This window comes from Carya illinoinensis, chromosome 13 (genome assembly GCF_018687715.1).
Source record: "Carya illinoinensis cultivar Pawnee chromosome 13, C.illinoinensisPawnee_v1, whole genome shotgun sequence".
NCBI classification, from domain to species: Eukaryota; Viridiplantae; Streptophyta; class Magnoliopsida; order Fagales; family Juglandaceae; genus Carya; species Carya illinoinensis.
The window spans coordinates 13,650,567-13,660,276 of record NC_056764.1 but is presented as its reverse complement, the minus strand read 5'-3'; the positions used below and the strand labels follow the sequence as shown (position 1 = coordinate 13,660,276).

The 9,710-nt window shown below is 37.4% G+C and overlaps 1 protein-coding gene across 5 annotated transcripts; it reads left to right on the top strand.

Annotated features, from left to right (window-relative positions):
• Nucleotides 1–940: 940 nt before the first annotated feature.
• LOC122291955 (auxin response factor 4) lies at nucleotides 941–9,180 on the top strand. Of its 5 annotated transcripts, none has more exons than XM_043100026.1 (12): nucleotides 942–1,818; nucleotides 1,972–2,028; nucleotides 2,234–2,419; nucleotides 2,523–2,607; nucleotides 2,684–2,774; nucleotides 3,124–3,288; nucleotides 6,452–6,571; nucleotides 6,675–6,750; nucleotides 7,194–7,356; nucleotides 7,448–8,170; nucleotides 8,263–8,458; nucleotides 8,739–9,180. In XM_043100026.1, exons 1-12 carry the CDS (start codon nucleotides 1,477–1,479, stop codon nucleotides 8,920–8,922), a joined length of 2,388 nt encoding a protein of 795 aa, XP_042955960.1. In that variant the 5' UTR covers nucleotides 942–1,476; the 3' UTR covers nucleotides 8,923–9,180. The 5 variants fall into 5 exon arrangements, with proteins under 5 accessions (XP_042955962.1, XP_042955961.1, XP_042955960.1 ...); XM_043100025.1 differs by having other exon boundaries at nucleotides 946–1,818; nucleotides 7,451–8,190; nucleotides 8,268–8,458; XM_043100024.1 differs by having other exon boundaries at nucleotides 946–1,818; nucleotides 7,448–8,190; nucleotides 8,268–8,458.
• The last annotated feature ends 530 nt before the right edge of the window (nucleotides 9,181–9,710 follow it).

Sequence of the window (9,710 nt, the reverse complement as noted above, 5' to 3'; positions counted from 1 at the left end):
ATCGATATTTTGTGCACATCAATCTTAAACATAACTAATAAATTGTATAAGCTCAAAAGAAATGGACTCAGTTTCAATTTTTTAGCCACTTCCTCTTTTCTTGTTCGATCCAGAAATTCAAGAGGATTCATGGTAGCTTGTTAAATCATCTATCATATAATAATACTTTTGCATGGCACAGAGCACAGAAGAAGGATGAAAAGCTCCGTCTGCTGTTTCCTGTAGAAGGCAAGAAGAAAGAAACGAGACCTCAAAAAGATCCAAAAAAGAAGCGTTTGGATGGCACTGCCTTTTAGGTCGAGTACTGGAAAGAGTATCTTCAGAAAAAAAAATTATAAAAGAACAAAGAGTGATGAGACTTGAGATACAGAAAGAAAGAGTAGGACTGCTGAGAGACCTCTCTTGAGTCACTCACTGAGTCCTAACAACTGACAACATGCCCACGATAGTTGCTGCCAAAACTCCGCTGGGCCCCAAATTTTGCATTCACAGCTCTCCCTCCCTGTATAGATGAACTACTATACTGTAGGCACTGTCCAAGTGAATGCAGCATAAATGGAGAAGATTACCCATTAATTGAATCAGTAGGTCCCTTTTTTATATCATTATATGTACATGTACTTTCATTCAAGAGTGTTAATTAGAATATGGTCGCAAAATTAATTACGTGAATCTACCCATAAATCGTGAGGTTGTAAATGGGTTTAGTTTTAATGGGGTAGCTTTTATTGTTGAGGTTGGCTTTCTGATTGATTGAGAAAAAATTGTTCTTTTTTGTTTGGTTGCATTGAATGAAAACCCCACTTTTGTCTCGGTGGCGGGGCTCACTTACAGTGAAAGAAATTATTAATAAAAGTAGAAAAAGATAAAGCTAAGACAAAGCAAAGAAGAGAGGGTGGTTTACCAAAAAACTAAAAAGGAAAAAAAGGGATGGGGGTTGTGTGGGTTCTGTACTGTCTTAGCCTGTCCCCCCCACCCAACACAGTCTCTCTCTCTCTCTCTAACAGTCCAAGTCCAAAAGCCACTACCACATTGGCTTTTTTCGCCTTTTGTTTCTGTGCTTCCTGTGCAATTGTCCATGTCTGCTGCTTCTGCTCCCTCTTCTCAGAACCTGCAAATGGGGGAGGAATCATACTTTGAATTTCTTGTTATTATTTGATGCCCCCTTTCTTTTCTTCTATCTTTTAGCCCTCTTGTTGGGTATCCTTCCAAACATGACTTTCTTGTTGTTTTCTATTCATCCGCTACCATTCCTCTCCTGTTTCAGCTTTATGGGCATCCCTCAAAAATATGAATTCCTTACCATGATTTGACCCCATTTCCATTTTCTATAGTTTTTTTCTTTGTGCTACCCTGCTTATGACCACTTGATTACTCTCATCCTCTCGTTTTCTTTTTTCTTTTTAATATTTTGTTCGTGGATAGTCTTTTGGTTGTACTCCTGCTCTGCCACACAATAACAGCACCGGGGTGTTCATGGAAATTGATCTGAACTATGCAGTGACTGAGGTGGAGAAGAATGCATATTGTAATGGGGACTGTGGCAAGGGTGGTTGTGTCTGTTGTTTGTCCTCTTCAACTTCTTCATGTTCCTCAATTTCGTCTACGACACCCGTGTCTTCTTCAATTTATCTGGAGCTCTGGCATGCTTGTGCTGGACCTCTCACCACTCTGCCCAAGAAAGGAAATGTGGTTGTATACTTCCCTCAAGGTCACTTAGAACAGGCTGCCTCATCCTCTCCTTTCTCACCCATGGAGATGCCAACCTTTGATCTCCAACCACATATCTTCTGCAGGGTTGTAAATGTCCAACTACTTGTGAGTTCCGAGCCTTTTTTTTTTTTTTTTTTTTTTCTGGGTTGAATGCTGTGTTCTTCCTCCTTACAGCTTCCTCCAATTTTGCTTTCACACAATTTAACATCTTTTTGTTTCTTTTAATTTGGTAATAATATTTATTTTCTCTTGAAACAGGCTAACAGGGAGAATGACGAGGTCTATACACAGGTTACTTTGCTCCCTCAGCCAGAGGTATTATTCTTAATTTCATACTATTGATACTTGGTTTTAGAAACCATCAGTTTTATAAGTCAAGAAATTTTTATCTTTTTCAGTAGGGGGTTGTATTCAATTGACATGTAAGGTTCTTATTGTTTTGAAGTTAAATTTTCTTTAGAATACTACTTTAAGTAGTTCAAATATATGTTATTGTGATGATGTTCACGGTGTTCTCTAGTTGGTGGGAAAAAGCTTAAATGGAAAAGAGCTTCGAGAGTTGGGGGTGGATGACGATGGAGCTGGAGGATCACCTACAAAGTCTACTCCTCACATGTTCTGCAAAACCCTTACCGCTTCTGATACCAGCACCCACGGGGGGTTTTCCGTTCCTCGTAGAGCTGCTGAAGACTGTTTTCCTGCTCTGGTGTGACTTTAGGATGTTATATTCTCAGCCTTATAAAATAAATAACTTAGCTGATTCAGTCTGTTAAAGTTTTGTAAAAATGATGGAATTTCCATTATTTCAGGATTACAAGCAGCAGAGGCCCTCTCAAGAGCTTGTTGCTAAAGACCTGCATGGGGTGGAGTGGCGATTTCGACATATTTATAGAGGTAATTTTGACAGAACTCTGTTATGAGGTCTAATTGTAGTAAATATTAATGTAATTAATGTGTAATTACTTGACAGGTCAGCCAAGGCGGCATCTGCTCACTACAGGATGGAGTATTTTTGTAAGCCAAAAGAATCTTGTTTCGGGGGATGCGGTTCTCTTTTTACGGTATACATGCTTAATAAATTTCTAATTGCATTTGGATACCACATGGTAGTCAGCCCATTTCATTTTTTATTGGAATTTTTATATTACTTTATTCAATTAAGAATAGTTACTTAACCACACATAAAAAATATGCTTCTGCATGTCTTAAAAGGTTTCTATACAAGAAATTAATAGACAGATTTCTTGTACTACCCGGTTGAGCTAAACAAATAACATTAATATAGGGAGGAGCTTTTGATGCTTGAAAACAAAATTGGGAACTTCATTCCATTTGGTGTCCAAATGTCCGCAATTTTGTTTACTATTTAGTATTCTTAATATCTTCAACCATTTATGGTGGTCTTTCTAGGGGTGAAAATGGAGAGCTGAGGTTGGGAATTAGAAGAGCTGCACGGCCTCGAAATGGTCTTCCCGATTCAATTGTTGGAAATGAGAATTCTCTCTCAAAAGTGCTTTCTCTAGTAGCCAATGCAATATCTACGAAGAGCATGTTTCATGTTTTCTACAGTCCAAGGTACTACCTCTTGGCCCTTTGCTGAAATTATGCCAATAGTGAGGACGGGTGAGACCAAGATAGAAGAAAGTTAGCGGTTGTAAATCCTTGAAACTTCTCCAAGACCATAAATATGATATTCTTCCAATACTGCAACAACAAATCGAAATCATATTGAAGTGTTTCTAAATTGTATCATGTTAGTTGAAATTCCTGTTCGGTTAGACTACTCATAACTGCATATTTGCAATACAAATGCTGGGATCAATAATAGGACCTTCAATTAATTAACATATCTCTTTTCTTTTCTTTTTTTCTTTTTTTTTTTTTTTTTAATTTTTTTTCTTGCGTCTTCTTTTGTTGACTAGAGCAGAATTAGACGTTCACACGTGTCCTTGAATAATGCCTTTATTTTAGTTAGACCATAGGCATAAAGGGCAATTAGCATGAAAGTACTAGCTAAAAAGTGTGGTATCTGTCCTTCTATTGCATTAAAGCAAGAAAAGTTTGGGTACGAGTGCATCGCTTGCTTCTTTTTTATAGCTGCTGCCCCAGCTGAGTTCCACTACCAACTAACAAGTAATGTTGCATGTGATGTAAAATGTCACTGAGAGCAGATCTGGTGATTAAAGCCAATCCAAACCATTACATCTATGAGAGAAGTCGAGATGTCCTGGAAAAGGAAGTGTAAAGTGGGACTTGGTGAATTCATCAAGACACGTGCCTAACCTCTTTTCCATGCTGGTTTTAGAAGTCGTATTGATCTTGAGTTTTGAGCCAATGAGAAATAAATTTCCTAGCTGACATACTCTACAAGTCCTACCCAAATTTGGTGTCTGTAACTGAATCAACTTTTTGGCTGTATATATATATCCTTGGGGTTTTCTTTGAAGAAACCTTTTCTTTTAGTTTGTAACGCCACTGGAATAGAAAGATTTTGGTGTGTTGTGTACCGCTTAGCAAAAAGAAAAAAAAAAGAAAACAGAGAGAAGTCCTAAGCTTTCAGATGCCACAACAAGGAGAATAAGGAGAAAATTCTCTCGTCTAAAAGTCATTGAGGGAACTAAGTATATCTTGGTGTTATTGTTTTTTTATTTTGTATAATTTTTAGTATTCATGATCAAACGCATAACAGTTACTGACACTTGCTTTCCAATAGTCAGATAAAACTGCTTCCCCCACAGTTAAAGCCATGTCTTTTTACGATAATCCCATCACAAGGTCCTAAAGGTTTCTATTACTAGTATCTCATCAACAACTGATCATGAAGAGGAGTTGTAATAGATGCATTGCTGAGTATTTTGTGAAGGAACAAATAAAGGATTTGAGAAGCACCTTAAGTTATGTCTGAAAGCAAATAGGAAATTTAGCTTTAGATGCACAAATCAAGAACTCCTAATAGTCCTAGTGGTTATTGATGATTTCTTTGATGAAATAAAAGCTATGTATCTTTGTTTACATCAGTGGATGACTTTTAGCCAGAAACTCAACCAGCAGACAACTGTATGTGAACACGGTATACTGAGTATATAGTGCTTGGGAATTCTGGTTTGATGCCTCTTAACAATCATTTCTTTCCTAACACTTGAAATTGTAGCTGGGGCCTAAAGCATAAGAATAAGTCAATATCCTGTTTTAAAGTTGAATTGAGTAGAGAAAATCCTGCGCAAGAGCAATCGTATCATATTTGAAACCTACTCTGCATAACTAGGCCACTATTTTTATTATTATTATTTTTATTAGTAAGAAGACATTGTTCTGATTTAAAAATGCTCTGAGGAGGTAATATTGCTAAAATATGACTCCAAAAAATAATGTAAAAGATCCTTTTATTAAGAATTGTCCCTTTGATGCAACTTAGCCAATGCAAAACTCAAATCTAGAAGGTTTTAGGAGCTCTAAATTCCTTAGAATGGTGATCCAGTTTCGTGTCTGTGTTGAATTTGCTCAATGAAAATAGTACAACTGGGCATGGCTAACTTCATCAGCATGTGGCAGAATTTTTCCAAGGTATTGTGTTCTCAAACATACTCCAAAAGAGTCACTCATCCTAACCGTTGTATGTAGCACCTTGAGTTGGTTGTCACTTTGGGTAGGTAAATTATGATACAGTCTGTATTGGTTGTCTCAAGTCTCAAGTCTCACATGGATTCTTTACTAGGTGGAACAGATCTATATACTGATTTTAAGAAGTTTTAATTGTAACTTCAATTAGTTCTTGTGATATATAAGCGCATATGTAGCTAGTGCTTTTCTTCGGACAGTACAAAGGGTTTTAGAGCCAAACTACTAATGCCGTTTGGCAGTGAAGTACTACAGTAACATGGGCATCGGGGCTTTGAGTGGAGAAGATTGTAATGTCTTGAATTGGTTGTCACACACTAGGCTGATGAAGTTATGATAGAGTTTAAATGAGTGTCAAGTTCCACATTGGTTATTTACCAGGTGAAACCGGATCCTATGATGATTTTGAGAAGCTTTAATTGTTTTAATTTTGACTGGTCATTTGAAGTATAAGTATAGAAGTGGCTCACTTTTTGTGGGTTATTACATTGTATGTGGAATCATGAAGTATATGTGAGAGTGGAAGAGCATATGGGCATGAAATCAAGGAAGCAACCACCCTTGCGAGGTTTAGAGATATTTTTTCAAGTTAGTACTTTAAAGGATTTCAGTCAGACGGGAAGCTAGAAAAATATGTGTTAGATATCCATGTAGTTTATAAAGAAAAAGTTAATATAAAATATGATGCAAATTTTGGTTACATACTTAAAAAAGTCCTTTTGTATCTAGGGTTTGTCTTTATATATATCTATACATGTTTATATGTGTGTGTGTGTACGCTGTAGAATATTAATATATATCTTTCCAAGATTATAGATGTTATTAGAGAAATTAGTCATTGAATCGGAATGTTACAATGTAAACTACCTCTCATTGTTACTCCCTTTTTTCAAGATAATTTAGTCCCCTCCCTTTTCCTCCATATGAAACAATGAATTTTGATAATTCTTTTTGTTGCTTTTCTTTCGTGCCTAAGAGTGTTCCTAAATTGAGAAGCGGTTTATGTGCATATAGTTGTTGTATTACTACCATTCTTTGAAATTTGTAAGCATAAATAGTCAGGCGTCTATTCTTGGAGAGAAAGAAATCTGTGACATATTAAAAAGATGTTTAATTGCAGGGCAACTCATGCAGAGTTTGTAATATCCTACCAAAAGTATGTCAAAAGCATCACCAATCCAGTGACAATTGGGACAAGATTCAAAATGAGATTTGAAATGGATGACTCACCTGAAAGAAGGTCGGCTATGATTTGATCTGATCAAATAGCATGATGACCAACATGTTTACCCCCAAGGTGATTCTCTTATCAGAATATAACATCAGAGTATGCTTGCTTGCAGGTGTAGTGGCGTCGTCACTGGAATGAGTGACTTGGATTCCTACAGATGGCCCAACTCCAGATGGAGATGTTTGATGGTGAGTTTTGTTATCTTTCTTTAACTTGAATTTATCTTTGATGATTTAATAGGCTATTTTCTTGATTTATGAATGTGCACCATTTAATCAAATTAGTGCTAAGTTTTACCAGATGCCAAAAGAAATGCTAACAAACGTCACCTAGAAATTTCCCTTTTTGATCCAATGATCTCTTAACCAATATTCTTGAATCAAGTAATTGTCCTTGGCATCACTCTTTATCTGCAGATTGTATGTCCATCCAGATGCTTTTCGGTCTAAAATTGAAGTAGGTACAACCCTAGTATCATTGGAGGATGCTTTTGTGGCATTTAAAGGCATCTTATTAATGCCCAGCATAACCACCTTTTTTGTGTAATGAAATTAATTTTGAGAAACTAGAGTTCTCCAATGACCATGTCGTTACCATTTTAGTATTCATTTCCTTTTTATAACATCTACAGGTCAGATGGGATGAAGATATTGCAAGTGGTCATCAAGATCGAGTTTCCCCATGGGAAATTGATCCTTCTGTGTCTCTCCCACCCTTGAGCATTCAGTCATCCCCACGGCTTAAAAAACTGAGGACAAGTCTACAGGAAACTGCACCTGCCAACCCTGTCACTGGTACATATCTTGCCTTTGAGATACTAAAAATAGCATTTAATTCTCGGTATTTCCTAATCCATGCTCCCTTGAAATATAATTTTTCTTGCAGCAGGTGGGGTTGGGTTTTTGGACTTTGAGGAGTCTGTAAGATCCCCTAAGGTCTTGCAAGGTCAAGAAAATGTAGGTTTCGTATCACCCATCTATGGACGTGATACTGTAAACCACCCCTTGGATTTTGAGACGCATTCTCCTGTGTATCAAAATCGAGTATCAACTGCTATAGGAAAATCTAATATTGGAGAGTTTTTGAAGGCCCATCCCGCCACTTTTTCAGGCTTTGCGGAATCTGATAGATTTCCGAAGGTCTTGCAAGGTCAAGAAATATGCCCATTGAGATCATTGACAAGAAAATCCGAATTCACTTTGGATGCTTGGGGAAAACTGAATCCTGGTTGCAATTATTTCAATATGTATCAAGAACCAAAACCTAATTTCTACCCCCTGCAAACAGAGAGCCTTCCAAGCATGTATTTCCCTTATAATGACATCTACCAAGTTGGTCAAAATCCCAGAACTCGATCTTATGCAACTAACTTACCAAGAGAAAATGTCTCCTTCAACACCTCTTCCACTCAGACAGGGGTTGTGACGAATGAATTTGGGCTGCGAAAGCTATCAAATGAGCATAGGCCAGCAGAAAATGTGTCTGCTGCCCCTACTTTAGGGGCAACTATGAGGAATACAATAGATGAGAAGTTTAATGGGAATGTCACTGGCTGTAAACTTTTTGGGTTTTCCTTGACGGGAGAAACTCCAAACTCACAAGTTTCTGGTAAGAGGAGTTGTACTAAGGTAAGCTACAGTATCAATTTTGGATAGTTCTGTGCCTCTTTTTACTTGCCCACTTATGTTACATAACATTAGTGAAGGTTCATAAGCAAGGCAGCTTAGTAGGAAGAGCCATCGATCTCTCCCGACTGAATGGATATGGTGACCTGCTGAATGAACTAGAGCGGCTGTTTAGCATGGAAGGCCTTCTACAAGATCCTGATAAAGGATGGCGGATCTTGTACACCGACAGTGAGAATGACGTAATGGTCGTTGGGGATGACCCATGGCAGTAAGTATTCTCTTATGGGATAACCTCCTGTTATTTGTTTGGCCATTTAATTAAATAATGATAATCTACTCAAATTCATATGTACAACTTGGCACGATTTAGACTTATTAAACAAGTATGCTTGCACATTTAAAATAGGTGAAGATAGAAATTAAAAAAGAATGAATGAAGCGGTGGAAGGAGGAAACTATGAACCTTTTTTGATTGTGGTTGTTTTGGACTAACTTAGAGATAGTTGTGGCTCGTTTATAATTTTCTCTCTTGTTTTCCCTGGTGGCAGTGAGTTCTGTAATGTGGTGTCCAAGATCCATATATATACCCAAGAAGAAGTGGAGAAGATGACCATAGGAATGATCAGTGATGATACTCAGAGCTGTTTGGAACAGGCACCAGTGGTAATGGAAGCGTCAAAGTCCTCATCAGTTGGTCAGCCAGATTCCTCTCCAACAGTGATTAGGGTTTAAAGATTAGTGTTGTGTTAAGCATTCCATGTTTGCTCCGTTGTATGTGCAATTTATGGACACTGGTTACTAATCTCCTGTCTATCGAGTTCTGAGTTCTGTAGTTTCAATTGCCAATATAACCTTTTGGACATTGAGGTTTTCAGGTATAGCACGGGTCTCCGCTGCAACTGTTTCGAACCCGTTGATATGTCATGCTATTACCAGTAATAAGTGTAGACTGCTATCAGTATTGGACATTGAAGATGCTAGTTACTTGTATTCCAGAAACCCCATGCTAACAATGGTGAAAAATGAGGCCAAGTCTATGTATATTCTGTCAGGTGCCATACAAACAACCCGAATTAAGCTGGTATTCCCAATAGCTCTCCACCTTCTTCCTCTAATTAGTAATATCATGGGTGGGTAGTTCTCAATGGTGTTGATATCTGTCGTCCTGTTCATCATCCTAACCCAAGTAGCTCTCCATCATCTTTCTTTTAGTTAACATTCGGGATGGAGGGTATTTTCTCTCTTTAGATGGATACAAATCATAGATGGATTTTGTTATCATGAAGAAAAAAGGGCATTTTCTCTCTTTAGAGGAGAACGACATTTGAGAAATCTACGGGGCTCTTTGAATCATAAAGCCATAAGGAAATATAGGACCAATCAACATTTTATAAATTTTGAAAAAGATGTTGAAGAAACTGTTTGTATTTCTAAAAGGATCGAATCAATAGATTTATGAATCGGGATCATAATGCATGTGATACAAATGATTCAATGTGAGCAAGAATTTCCAAGAACAT